The sequence below is a fragment of the Schistocerca serialis genome, chromosome 12 (assembly GCF_023864345.2).
Source record: "Schistocerca serialis cubense isolate TAMUIC-IGC-003099 chromosome 12, iqSchSeri2.2, whole genome shotgun sequence".
Classification (NCBI taxonomy): domain Eukaryota; kingdom Metazoa; phylum Arthropoda; class Insecta; order Orthoptera; family Acrididae; genus Schistocerca; species Schistocerca serialis.
In genome coordinates, this window is record NC_064649.1 from 109,681,693 (window position 1) to 109,697,140 (window position 15,448).

Genomic DNA, 15,448 nt, shown 5'->3' on the forward strand with positions numbered 1-15,448 from the left:
AAACTAACTTTCCCTATCCTAAACGGTGGTGCCACTACAGTACCTTTGTGTATACTGATGGCTCTCGCACTGAACGTGGTGTCGAGTGTGCCTTCGTCATTGGCAATGACGATTTTCGGTATCGGCTTCAGGAACAGTGCAGAGTTTTTGCCCTGTATCAGGCCACACAGTACATCCGGCGACTCCGGCTTTCCAATTACGTCAGCGGCTCAAACTCACTCACTGCCCTTCAAAGCCTCTGCCTGCTGTAAACCGTCCATCCCTTAGTGCAACGGGTCCAGGAAAGCTGTCACTTGCTAACTCTTGATGGAGCCACTGCGATGTTTATGTGAGTTCCTGGTCACGTCGGTCTCTGACACTGCTGCCAAGGCTGTAGTCCTCGCAGCTCAGCCCAATAGTTCCCATATTCCCTCCGATGATCTCCCTTCATGGGAACCAGCTCAGGGTTATTAAGCCTCCCTCATCGGCTTAGCCGGTCGGAGTGGCCGAGAGGTTCTAGGCGCTACGATCGCAGGTTCGAATCCTGCCTCGGGCATGGATGTGTGTGATGTCATTAGGTTAGTTAGGTTTAAGTTCTCGGGGACTGATGACCTCAGAAATTAAGTCCCATAGTGCTCAGAGCCATTTGAACCATTATCGGCTTGGACGACCTCCTCTCGGCCCTCTCGCCGCGAGATGATATTACTAAGGTTGCGTATTGTGGCTGTCTTTTTAGCCATCGCCATTTGTTAAGCGGTGCTCCCACACCACTTCGTGCTCATTACCCTCAACCTTTGACGGTTCGCAATTTCCTGACATAATGTCCTTTTTTTAACCACTTGTTGACTAGAAGAAGGGATCGGTTGGTAGGACATGTTCGAAGGCATCAAGGGATCACCAATTTAGTACTGGAGGGCAGCGTGGAGGGTAAAAATCGTAGAGGGAGACCAACAGATGATTACACTAAGCAGATTCAGAAGGATGTAGTTTGCAGTAGGTACTGGGAGATGAAGAAGCTTGCACAGGATAGAGTAGCATGGAGAGCTGCATCAAACCAGTCTCTGGACTGAAGACCACCACAACAACAACAACAACAACATATGTTCTCGTTCGTCTTTGCTTTTGAGTTATCGGCCGTTTTAATGTACGGCGCGCGGGCTGTTGACAGCGTTTTACTTTTTATCCGCCGTAGCAATATGGCGAAAGACATTTAATCTTTAGTTCAGGACCTCCGTTTCTTTATGGCGTGTTTTATGGTCCTTTCTCCAAGTCCCTGCTTTTACTTTTTTTCTGTCCGTCACTTGGGCTTAACGTGTAGTTGTTTTTAACTGCTTTTATCTCTGACATGAGTGCATATGACGCTAGTTTTTTTGCGCCCTAAAACAAAATAAGACAAATAGACAAACTCCTTATTGATGCTATGGATATTTAGACTAGCAACTTTAAGTATGTGACAAACCAGTGTGGAGCCGTATCATTATAATTGGAGCATTTTGTCAGTATAGCGACGAGACTGATGTGGAGTTATATATCTGGGACATCTGAGAATCTGAAGATGACAGCTAGTAACTGTGAAAACTGGTCGTGAAATAAACAACTGCACATCAACCGAACTTGGCTTCTAATACCACAAATTACAACATCAGATCGGCCCAACAACACATGTAAATTGAATACTATATGTTCACGTACCACTGAATTTCTCAAGTTTTGATTGAAGTTTTTGAAGACTAGACTTATTGCTTTATTTCTATAGTTCGCATTGATAGTTATATTTATAGACTGTGTTTTTTTTGTTAATCATGTAGCACCCTAAAAATATTTGATTGTAATCGGTACTATATAAAGCGGAAAATTAAGCATGACAGTGAGTTACTTACTCGATGCTTTTTTTCGGGACGTGTTTGTATAAAATGACACAGCGTAAAAATTAGGATAGATGTGGTGTCATGTAAAAATTAACCGTCCAAAAGTTATTATCTCAGCAGTCATTTACGGATACTTGGATGGGAGTTTTGGAACAAATCCCATTGTTTTAAGAACGCGGTGTTACGATTAATAAAAAAATTGCTTTAGGTGCTCCAAATTCCCTCATCTTCCCCTACTGTTATTGAACTGTCTCCCGTGGCACCAATTTAATTACTGATATAATTACAGACGAGCTATACTTTTACTTTCGTAAACATTCTCGTCTCCAACTTTGTGGGTCTTGCTGATCACGTACTGGCTTTTCGACAGTTTTTCTGCGATCCGCAGCGCTGCTCTAGCGGGCTCTTGGGTGTAGCCAATTTATTGTGGTGTTCCGAAAATTACGCGCGGCAAGACCGTGTGCCTGCTGGCCGCTGGTTTTCTTCACTTCATTGCAAAAAGTAGTGCAATTGTGTACTCACCATATCTGCAGTTTTATCGGCGTCCCGTCTAAGTTGATGATTTTCTGTTTGAAGTCCAGACCTGGAAACAAGATAGACAACCAAAATTAGTGGACCTGTAGCAGTCAAACTAGCTTCGGCTTTTACGGAATGATAAAACTAAGTTCTTTTTTAACATAAACACTACATTACAATTGCTACACCAGAAAGAAATGCAGATGATAAGCAGGTATTCATTGGACAAATATATTATACTAGAACTGACATGTGATTACATTTTCACGCAATTTGAGTGCACAGATCCTGAGAAATCAGTACCCAGAACAACCACCTCTGGCCGTAATAACGGCCTTGATACGCCTGGGCATTGAGTCAAACAGAGCTTGGATGGCGTGTACAGGTACAGCTGCCCAAGCAGCTTCAACACGATACCACAGTTAATCAAGAGTAGTGACTGGCGTATTGTGACGAGCCAGTTGCTCGGCCACCATTGACCAGACGTTTTCAGTTGCTGAGAGGTCTGGAGAACGTGCTGGCCAGGGCAGCAGTCGAACATTTTCTGTATCCAGAAAGGCCCGTACAGCACCTGCAACATGCTGTCGTGCATTATCCTGCTGAAATGTAGCGTTTCGCAGGGATCGAATGAAGGGTTGAGCCACGGGTCGTAACACATCTGAAATGTAACGTCCACTGTTCAATGTGCCGTCAATGCGAACAAGAGGTGACCGAGATGTGTAACCAATGGCACCCCATACCATCACGCCGGGTGATACGCCAGTATGGCGATGACGAATACACGCTTCCAATGTGCGTTCACCGCGATGTCGCCAAACACGGATGCGACCATCATGATGCTGTAAACAGAACCTGGATTCATCCGAAAAAATGACGTTTTGCCATTCGTGGACCCAGGTTCATCGTCGAGTACATCACAGGCGCTCCTGTCTGTGATGCAGCGTCAAGGGTAACCGCAGCCACGGTCTCCGAGCTGATAGTTCATGCTGCTGCAAACGTCGTCGAACTGTTCGTGCAGATGGTTGTTGTTGTGACTTGGCAAGACAGCCAAGCCACTAGGAGGTAGCCGAAAGGTACGCGTTTAAGCTCACGCAGGATGGCGTGAGGTCTGGAACAGGACAAGGTCTTTATAGTAGCAAAAATAGTACGTAGCTTCTGGAATACTTAACTTTAATCCATAATTGGTGAACATCGGTCTGACGGTACATGCATCACAAGATAAATAGCAATTGATAATGGCGCTTTGCTAGGTCGTAGCAAATGGCGTAGCTGAAGGCTATGCTAACTATCGTCTCGGCAAATGAGAGCGTTATTTGTCAGTGAACCATCGCTAGCGAAGTCGGCTGTACAACTGGGGCGACTGCTAGGATGTCTCTAGACCTGCCGTGTGGCGGCGCTCGGTCTGCAATCACTGATAGTGGCGACATGCGGGTCCGACGTATACTACCGGACCGCGGCCGATTTAAAGGCTACCACCTAGCAAGTGTGGTGTCTGGCGGTGACACCACAGTTGTTATTTTGCAAACGTCCCCATCTGTTGACTCAGGGATCGAGACGTGGCTGCACGATCCGTTACCGCCATGCGGTTAAGATGCCTGTCATCTCGACTGCTAGTGATACGAGGCCGTTGGGATCCAGCACGGCGTTCTGTATTACCCTCCAGAACCCACCGATTCCATATTCTGCTAACAGTCATTGGATCTCGACCAACGCGAGCAGCATTGTCGCGATACGATAAACTGCAATCGCGATAGCCTACGAGCCGACATCAAAGTCGGAAACGTGATGCTACGCATTTCTCCTCCTTACACGAGGCATCACAGCAACGTTTCACCTGGCAACGCCGGTCAACTGCTGTTTGTGTATGAGAAATTGGTTGGAAACTTTCCTCATGTCAGCACGTTGTAGGTGTCGCCACCGGCGCCAACGTTGTGTGAACGTTCTGAAAAGCTAATCATTTGCATATCACAGCATCTTCATCCTGTCGGTTAAATTTCGCTGCTGTAGCACGTCATCTTCGTGCTGTAGCAATTTTAATGGCCAGTAGTGTAGTAGTTGCCGTAAAGAAACGAAATGTTACGACAGCATGAAACTAGAAATGTTTGGCACATGACAAATAGGCCTATTGCTGAGCGAGAGCACATCTCACATAGGCTGAATGGGAAAAGCGTTCGAGATAAAGGAGGATAGATGCTGCGCATCAAAGGAACAGAGGCAAATGTCATCAACCTCCGGTGTGGCCACACTTACAAGGGAATCTCGAAAACGCAGATTTTGTCGTACGATGGTCCGGTGGATAGACCGTCAAAAGCTGAACACGGACAAGCATGGGAACAGGAAGAAGATGTATTGAATTGTGAAAAAAAAAAAAAAAAAATAGAAACATTTAAGGGTCCAAGGTTATCAAGTGTAACATAGAGCGCACTGGAAAACTCTTACTTGGACGACCCAGGTTCAAAACCGTTTCATTCCATTTACCTTTTTTTTCAGAAAATTGTGAACTGTCCGAGTATTCATTGAACTGTTTGTTCTCTTTTTGTAGTTCTGGCGGTTGTCATGCTGTGCATATGTTACAACAAAGGAACTCAAGAGTGAAAACTTCCAAAACGGAACGCAAGTTCTACATAGTTAAAAACATATATTTTGATAGAGCACAGCGGAACTGTGTGCCTGTGAAACTGTTGCATTAATTTTTTACAGCTTATGTGACAAACTATTACGTTTTCGTTATTTCCTTGGGAGTGATCACATGGACATTCATACGAACACCTGAAGGGGGGACGTTGATGAAGTGTGGCACGGCCTCCCTACCACGCCCGCGTTTTGAAGCAGCACTTCAATACCGGCTCAGTGAGCAACGATTCTGTGTATTACTTTCGACCAAAGGTGTGCGGTATACATCTAGAAGGCCGTGGTACATACTCTTTGGTTTTATGGATCATCTGTGACTGTTCCGTATCTTATAAACTTATATATGGAAACGATGCCCTAAAAACGCGTTTGCATTTGCAACAGTTGTCAGAATTGCAACATGATGCAGTTGTTGTATTTAATGAGGGGATCGTCGGGAGGATGAAGGTATTAGAAAGAATTGGCTTCAAGATAGGAAATTTTACTCAAGACATCCTGAGAAAAATAGATTTACAGCGCGTCTCTGCAGCTGGAAAGTCAGTTGAAGACCTGGTAAAGGAAAGAAGACAGACAGCAAGAAATCGTAAGAGAAGCCTTGAAGGGAAAGACGACCCAGAGTACAAATGTGGTGCCTTCTGAAAAAGTGACCTAAGGAAAAAAGTTTAAATTGCGTTTCCTGAGAAGTTTGTTTTTTAAAGTTTGTGTACCTTTTCCTCAGATTCTATGAATGCTAGAATTATGAAATTTTGCACACATATTTCTGTAAACTTAATAAACTGTGTCTCAAGAGCAAATTTTGAAATTCTGATTGCAGGTTGAGATATGGGGCACAGTGCTTGGAATTTTGCATGAATTTGAAATTGTACTTGTTGAATTATAATTTAAAAAATATGAAAATTCTCCTGTTTGACCTATTCCAAAAAACTCAAGAGAGAAGCTTACAACATATCAAGAGATGTAACAGAAATTTTTGTATAAATCTCTTGAATACTTTCTGAGAAAAAGGAACATACATTATTTTTTGAAAATAAAACTTCAAATTTCATTTTTAAAAAATTTGAGTATATACAATCATACGATTTTATATGTAAATGTGTTACGTTCATGTAAAGCGTGGTACAAAATTTCATTGCCATATCTCCAAAACTGCGGATTTCGTTCATTTTTTAAACAGTGTGTGTTTTTCATCAATGTCCCCCTCTTAATTGGGCAAGGAGGCATGTCACAGTCTCTCACCAGGCGTACAAATACGACACACGCACAATCACTAATGCCGTGTATGACCCACCAGACGTATTTTCCGGTGGGGGATTCGGTCCACTTATCGCCTTGTCATGAAACGTTTGTGCTTTCTATTCGAAAGCCATTGCCTTTCGGCCGCTAATAGAGTAGTTGCGCAGAATCAACTGTCATTATGGGTCCCTTCCTTACACTTCGCTGCTGCATACGGACTTTACACCACAACACAGACACAAATCTGATTACAGCGAATACACAGAGAAAAAAAACTGGCAGGATGGAGGTTTGATCATGGCTCACCAACTTGGCTGTCCAACACCGTGACAACTTGGCCACGACGCCGGTGCTCTTTTAGGCTGTTGTATATTGCACTTCTTGTCCTAGGACAAGTAAAATTCAGTACATCTTCTTCCTGTTTTGATGTCTGATCTGTGTTCAATTTTTGACAGGTTGTCCACTGGGCCATTTTACCACTAAATCTGAGAGGACTGCGATTTGGAGTTTCCCTTGTTAGGTCGCCACAAGCATTCCAACTTATCTGTCGACCAACCAACAAATTGCATGTGCCGAGACTGGGTGGGCGCCCGAACGACTCTTGAATCTGATGTTAAACAATAAACGTTAGACACGCACACTGCGCTCGCCCTATCTCTGCCGTATTAAGATATAAAATGGATCCCTAAATCATGTGGCGAAGGGCAAAAAACTGAGTTTCTGTCATTACACACAGCGACAAGAATAGTCGCCAGTTGCAGATTCTCATTTGCACCTGAAATCAAGCTTTGATTTTTAATAAATGAACCCCTTGTAGCAGTATTACAAAAAGTACAGTTAACCGTACTTCGCAATACTGTATGGATACTAGAAAACTTCTGGTGTTCAATGAAAGTGATGAAAGCTTTATACACTGAAGAGCCACTTAATATCGTGTAGGGCACCTGCGAGGACGAAGAAGTGCCGCAACACGACGTTGCATGGACTCAACTGTCTGAAGCAGTGCTGGAGGGAAGTGACACCATGAATTCTGCAGGGGGGAAGAGGGCGTGGAGATGGAAATTTCTTCTCAACAGCACTTTTCAAGGCATCCCAGATATGTTCATGTCTGGAGAGTTTGGTGGCCAGCGGAAGTGTTTACTCAGAAGTGTGTTCCTGGGGCCACCCCGTAGCAATTCTGGACGTATGGGGCGTCGCGTTGTCCTGCTGGAATCTACAAAGTATCTACATGAATCAGATGTCCCATATCACTCCAACTGCACGTGCCCCACACCATTACAGAGCCTCCACCAGCTTGAAGAGTCCCCAGCTGACATGCAGAGTCCATGGATTTGTAAGGTTCTCTCCATAGCTGTACACGTCCATCTGCTCAATACAGTTTGAAACCAGACTCGACGGACCAGGCAACATGTTTCCAGTCATCAACAGTCCAATGTCAGTGTTGACAGGCCCAGGCGAGGCGCAAACCTTTGTGTCATGCAGTCACCATGGGTACACGAGTGGCCCTTCAACCCCGAAAGCCCATACTGATGAAGTGTCGTTGAATGGTTCGCACACTGACACTTGTTGATTGCCCAGCATTGAAATCTGCAGCAAATTGCAGAACGATTTTCTTCAGTGGTCGTTGGTCCTATTCTTTAGGATCTTTTTCCGGCCAAAGCGATGTCTGAGATTTGATTTTTTACCGGATTCCAGATATTCATTGTACACTCGTGAAATGGTTGTACGTGAAAATACCTACTTCATTATTACCGCGGAGATGATGTGTCCTATCGCTCGTGCGCCGGCCATATGGTGTCGTTCAAACTCACTTAAATCTTGATAACCTGCCATTGTAGGAGCAGTAACCGATCTAACAACTGCGCCAGTCACTTCTTGTGTTGTGTAGGCGTTGTCGACCGCAGATCCGTATTCTGCCCGTTTACATATCACTATGTTTGAATATGCATGCCTATACCAGTTTGTTTGGTGCTTCATTATAGTATTTTTTTGGTATCCAATGGAAGTGACGAAAACTTTATATTTTCATTGGCTATGTCAATATTTCATATGTCTATGCTAAGGATCTTTGCAACAGTAGTCTTCAACAGTGAATATATTGGGACACAGAGGTTCTCAGTACGATCACTGTGATCTTTGGTTGCCAGTAGTATTGTCGTTGCGCCGGCATTCTAACAGAATCTAGCAAATGAGTGAGTGAGTCACGTGTTGGCTATGTAACACAGCGGTCTGAAATAGCTTGAAGAGAACAGAGAAAAAGATACTGAGGTAGATGAGTTTAGGAGTATGGTTTGGTAAAGAGTAATTTGACAAGTGATTTGATGTAATGCTGTTGATCCACTGCTTGCTTTTCCATAGTTACTGTACTGCTTGCCCTGGGGAGAACAATATTTATTCACATAGAATTACGAAAAGTGCAATGAATTCAGCTTTCATGATCCTTGAAAGACGCACGGAAAAGTGCACAGAAAAAACATTTATTATTCAACGTAATTGTATTTACAAACAGTATCGATTTATTATGCGTATTATTTCTTGCTCTATGTTAGAAATATTAGGAACTTCAAATGGTTCAAATGGCTCTGAGCACTATGGGACTTAACATCTGAGGTCATCAGTCCCGGTTAAAGGCGCTGTAGTCTGGAACCGCAAGACCGCTACGGTCGCAGGTTCGAATCCTGCCTCGGGCATGGATGTTTGTGATGTCCTTAGGTTAGTTAGGTTTAACTAGTTCTAAGTTCTAGGGGACTAATGACCTCAGCAGTTGAGTCCCATAGTGCTCAGAGCCATTTGAACCATTTTTTTTTGTCATCAGTCCCCTATAACTTGCATGCACTCCGTTAACAGGCCACAAGTGGCCCGTCGGGACCATCCGACCGCCGTGTCATCCTCAGTGGAGGATGCGGACAGGAGGGGCGTGTGGTCAGCACACTGCTCTCCCGGTCGTATTGATGGTTTTCTGTGACCGGAGCCGCTACTATTCGGTCGAGTAGCTCCACAATTGGCATCACGAGGCTGAGTGCACACCGAAAAATGGCAACAGCGCATGGTGGCTGGATGGTCACCCATCCAAGTGTCGGCCACACCCGACAGCGCTTAACTTCGGTGATATCGCGGGAACCGGTGTATCCACTGCGGCAAGGCCGTTGCCCCCCTAGAACTTAGAACTACTTAAACCTAAGTAACCTAAGGATATCACACACGTCCATGCCCGAGGCAGAATTCGAACCTGCGACCGTAGCAGTCGCGCGGATCTGGACTGAAGCGCCTGGAAACGCTCGGCCACATCGGCCGGCTATTAGTAACTGTGTAACAGTCGAATGATTTTATGCAATTGATTACACTGTCCTGATCTTGGACGAGGAAGACGTGAGAGTCATTGTAAGTGTACTTACGCTGTATTTCTGTCAAAAAAAAAAAACAAAAAAAAAACAGGTGTTTACTTGCTCTTAAAACTTTTATTCACAGGGTGACAACTCCTGAACTACACTCCTGGAAATAGAAAAAAGAACACATTGACACCGGTGTGTCAGATCCACCATACTTGCTCCGGACACTGCGAGAGGGCTGTACAAGCAATGATCACACGCACGGCACAGCGGACACACCAGGAACCGCGGTGTTGGCCGTCGAATGGCGCTAGCTGCGCAGCATTTGTGCACCGCAGCCGTCAGTGTCAGCCAGTTTGCCGTGGCATACGGAGCTCCATCGCAGTCTTTAACACTGGTAGCATGCCGCGACAGCGTGGACGTGAACCGTATGTGCAGTTGACGGACTTTGAGCGAGGGCGTATAGTGGGCATGCGGGAGGCCGGGTGGACGTACCGCCGAATTGCTCAACACGTGGGGCGTGAGGTCTCCACAGTACATCGATGTTGTCGCCAGTGGTCGGCGGAAGGTGCATGTTCCCGTCGACCTGGGACCGGACCGCAGCGACGCACGGATGTACGCAAAGACCGTAGGATCCTACGCAGTGCCGTAGGGGACCGCACCGCCACTTCCCAGCAAATTAGGGACATTGTTGCTCCTGGGGTATCGGCGAGGACCATTCGCAACCGTCTCCATGAAGCTGGGCTACGGTCCCGCACACCGTTAGGCCGTCTTCCGCTCACGCCCCAACATCGTGCAGCCCGCCTCCAGTGGTGTCGCGACAGGCGTGAATGGAGGGACGAATGGAGACGTGTCGTCTTCAGCGATGAGAGTCGCTTCTGCCTTGGTGCCAATGATGGTCGTATGCGTGTTTGGCGCCGTGCAGGTGAGCGCCACAATCAGGACTGCATACGACCGAAGCACACAGGGCCAACACCCGGCATCATGGTGTGGGGAGCGATCTCCTACACTGGCCGTACACCACTGGTGATCGTCGAGGGGACACTGAATAGTGCACGGTACATCCAAACCGTCATCGAACCCATCGTTCTATCATTCCTAGACCGGCAAGGGAACTTGCTGTTCCAACAGGACAATGCACGTCCGCATGTATCCCGTGCCACCCAACGTGCTCTAGAAGGTGTAAGTCAACTACCCTGGCCAGCAAGATCTCCGGATCTGTCCCCCATTGAGCATGTTTGGGACTGGATGAAGCGTCGTCTCACGCGGTCTGCACGTCCAGCACGAACGCTGGTCCAACTGACGCGCCAGGTGGAAATGGCATGGCAAGCCGTTCCACAGGACTACATCCAGCATCTCTACGATCGTCTCCATGGGAGAATAGCAGCCTGCATTGCTGCGAAAGGTGGATATACACTGTACTAGTGCCGACATTGTGCATGCTCTGTTGCCTGTGTCTATGTGCCTGTGGTTCTGTCAGTGTGATCATGTGATGTATCTGACCCCAGGAATGTGTCAATAAAGTTTCCCCTTCCTGGGACAATGAATTCACGGTGTTCTTATTTCAATTTCCAGGAGTGTATATGAAAAAAACTTTAATTAGTTACGAACTACGGCGTAAACACTTCGTTCAATATATAAACGTCACTACAGATATTCGGATTTAGGTTATGACGTGTTCGATATGCGTGCCATCATTGGCGATGATGCGGCGCAGACGAGTAGCGAAATTCTGCGACACCCGCTGAAGTGTTGGAACATCGATGCTATCGATGACCTCCTGAATGGTTGTTTTCAGCGCGGCAATGTTTTTGGGGTTGTTCTGTATACATTATCTTTAATATAGCCCCATAAAAAAGAGTCGCATGTGTTCAGATCCGGAGAATATGGCGGCCAATCGAGGCCCATGACAGTGGCCTCTGGGTGCCCCAGAGTCAGTATTGCGGTCCCCAAAGCGCTCCTCCAAGACATCAAACACTCTCCTGCTTCGATGGGGTCAAGCTCTGTCTTGCACTAACCACATCTTGTCGAACATAAACAATACAATAATACATAAATCAGAGTCACTTTCGATAATGGGGCTGCGATCATCTTCCAAAACCTTCACGTACCGTTCGGTAATCACTGTGCCATCAAGAAATATCGCACCGATTATTCCGTAACTGGACATTGCATACCACACAGTCACCCGTTGAGGGTGAAGAGAGTTCTCGATCGCGAAATGCGGATTCTCAGTCCCCCAAATGCGCCAGTTTTGCTTGTTGAAGAACCCAGCCAAATGAAAGTGGGCTTCATTTCTAAACCAAACCATGCATGCACATACTGACTCCCAATATGTCCCGAGACCAACCATGAAGTTTGGAAGTCCTAATGCAAACCGTTCAGTAGTTATGATCAGTTTATTTCATACAGTTCAATAATTACCCTGTATGTACCTTTAGCATCCCTACATGTTAGAAAACTAATGACTTATTTTTTCAGAATGTCAGAACGCTCAATACAGCGCGAACATATGATTTATTGCTGTCGACCATTCGCACGGCCACAGCATTTTATTAGAATATTTCCAATATTAAACGGCACAGAACCGCGGAAATAACTCACAAAATTTGCATTTTAATTGTATCATTTAAATTCAGTGTCATTTTAATTTATTTGCAACAGCTATATTTTATCTCAGCTAAGTAAATCCACAGAAATTAACTTACTCCGAAATGATCAGTGATAAATACGCCACACAATATTATTTCCCTACGCGACGAACCCATGATATTAAAGCACTATTAATTTAAATGAAATTACGATGCAAAAAGAACCTGAGATATTTTGTTAACATACGAGCTAGTAGGGTCTTTCACATCACTCTTTACGTGTTTCATATTGCACTTATTAAAGCTTCAAATAACATTTCCGTAACAAAAAAGGCTGTGTAATTTGCCCGTGATAAGCTATGTTGTCATTTTAGTGTGTGTGTGTGTGTGTGTGTGTGTGTGTGTGTGTGTGTTTGGCGGCATTAGATGTGGAATTATACGTATACGTGCTTACAATTCATACAGTTTAATCAACTGCATATGTAAGCACAATTAAAGCACACCACTTTGAGTACAGAACAGAACACACGAACATACATATTCAAAACAAAACATTATTATATGTTTGAATAACGGAAGCTCACAAAGAAATTTTTCCTTTACTAGTTTGGGTTAGTTAATGTCATTGTTCAGATGTCATTAAATGAAGTTATCAGTTGGTATGGCTTGCACTCAGTTCGAGCAGCACTGAATTACCATTCCACAGGTAAGCCATGAAAATTAGTTAGGACCAATCTTACATTACAGCAAGGACAATAAGATCATTAACGATTAGGTGTTGCTTTCCAGAATTAATATCAGGTTCAGTTTAGGTAAAATTGAGTTTAGACTGCATTTCTTGAAGCAGACAGTCCCTTTCCTATACACTGAAGAACCAAAGAAAATGGTACAGGCATGTCTATCCAAATACAGAGATATGTAAACAGGCAGAATACGTCGATGCGGTCGGCAACGCCTGTATAACACAAGTGTCTGGCGCAGTTTTTAGATCGGTTACTGTTGCTACAGTGGCAGGTTATCAAGATTTAAGTGAGTTTGAACGTGGTTTTATAGTCGGCGCGCGGTCAGTGGGACACAGCATTTCCGAGGTAGCGATGAAGTGGGGATTTTACCGTATGACCATTTCACGAGTGTATCGTAAACATCAGGAATCCGGCAAAAAATAAAAAGTATTTCAAATGGCTCTAAGCACTGTGGGACTTAACATCAGAGATCATCAGTCCCCTAGACTTAGAACAACTTAAACCTAACTGGCCTAAGGACATCACACACATCCATGCCCGAGGCAGGATTCGAACCTGCGATCGCCGCAGCAGCGCGGTTCCTGACTGAAGCGCCTAGAACCGGACAAAAAATCAAGTCTTCGTCATCGCTGTAACCGGAAAAAAGACTCTGAAAGAACGGGACCAACGACGACTGAAGAGAATCCTTCAACGTGACAGAACTGCAACCCTTGCGCAAATTGCTGCAGATTTCAATGCTGGCCATCAACAAGTGTCAGCGTATGAACCGCTCAATGAAACATCATCAGTACAGTGTTTTGGAGCCAAAAGCCCATTCGTGTACTCTTGATGACTGCGTGACACAAAAGCTTTACGCCTCGGCGGGAACTGTCACCATCGACATTGGCCTGTTGATGACTGGAAACATGTTGCCTGGTCGGTCGAGTGTCGTTTCAGATTGCATCGAGCGGATGGACGTGTACGGGTATGCAGACAGCATTAAGAATCTGTGGACGCTGCATGTCAGCAGAGGACGTCAGAGCTGGTGGAGACTCTGTAATGGTGTGGGGTGTGTGCAGTTGGACTGATATGGGACCCCTGACACGCCTAGATACAACTGACAGGTGACACGTACGTACGCATCCTGTCCGATCACCTGCATCCATTCGTGTCCATTGTGCATTCCAACGGACTTGGGCAGTACAGCAGGACAATGCCACGTTCCGCACGTCCAGGATTGTTACAGACTGGCTCCAGGAACACTCTTCTGAGTTTAAACACTTCCGCTAGCCGCCGAACTCCCCATACATGTACAATATTGAAGATATCTGGGATGTCTTGCAATCAGCTGTTGGGAACAGATCTCCACTCCCCCGTACTCGTACGGATTTATGGACGGCCCCGAAGGATTCATGGTGTCAATTCCCTCCAGCACTAATTCAGTCATTAGTTGAATCCATGCCACGTCGTGTTGCGACACTTCTGCGTTCTCGCGGGGGCCCTGCACGATATTAGGCAGGTGTAACAGTTTCTTAGGCTCTTCTTTGTACGTCTCAACAGTGTACCGTATGCTAACCAACGTAAAAATTATTTCACAACAATCGCTCATTTTACGCATTTAAATACACACGTCAAAAACAGTTTTGCATCACCTCGGTTCCGAGAGTTCCGGAACCTGTACAAAAAATTGGAATAGAGATCATTTCCGAATTTTTCAGTGCTCATGAAAACCAGACATTGCATGTTGTACCACCATACAGCGAGACCTTCAGAGGCGGTGGTCGCGATTGCTGTACACATCGATACCTCTAATACCCAGTAACACGTCCTCTTGCATTGATGCATGCCTGTATTCGTCGTGGCATACTATCCACAAGTTCATCATGACACTGTTGGTCCAGATTGCCCCCTCCTCAATGGCGATTCGTCGTCCATAAACAGCCCTTTTCAATCTACCCCAGGCATGTTCGATAGAGTTCATGTCTGGAGGACAAGCTGGCGACTCTAGTCGAGCAATGTCGTTATCCTGAAGGAAGTCGTTCACAAGATGTGCACGATGGGGGCACGAATTGCCGTCCATGAAGACGAATGCCTCGGCAATATGCTGCCTATATGGTTGCTGTGTCGGTCGGAGGATGGCATTCACGTATCGTACAGCTGTTACGACGCCTTCCATGACCACCAGTGGTTTACGTCGGCCCCACATAATGCCACCACAAAACGGCAGGGAACCTCCACATTGCTGCACTCGCTTGACAGTGTTTCTAAGGCGTTCAGCCTGACCGAGTTGGCTCCAAACACTTCTCCAACGATTGTCTGGTTGAAGGCATATGCGACACTTATCGGTGAGGAGAATGTGATGTCAATCCTGAGCGGTCCATTCGGCATGTTGTTGAACCCATCTGAACCGCGCTGCACGGTGTCGTGGTTGCAAAGATGGACCTCACCATGGACGTCACGAGTGAGGTTGCTATCATGCAGCCTATTGCGCACAGTTTGAGTCGTAACACGACGTCCTGTGGCTGCGCGAAAAGCATTATTCAACATGGCGGCGTTACTGTCAGGGTCCCTTCAAGCCA

At 45.7% G+C, this 15,448-nt stretch overlaps 1 protein-coding gene across 1 annotated transcript in view; it reads right to left on the reverse strand.

Annotated features, from left to right (window-relative positions):
* The window catches only part of LOC126428443 (ras-related protein Rab-8A), a 267,599-nt gene that overhangs the window by 155,552 nt on the left and 96,599 nt on the right, over positions 1-15,448 (reverse strand). Inside the window, exon 2 of the mRNA XM_050090376.1 lies at positions 2,370-2,430. Coding sequence (XP_049946333.1) covers positions 2,370-2,430 — 61 coding nt within the window. The remainder of the gene's footprint in view (positions 1-2,369; positions 2,431-15,448) is intronic.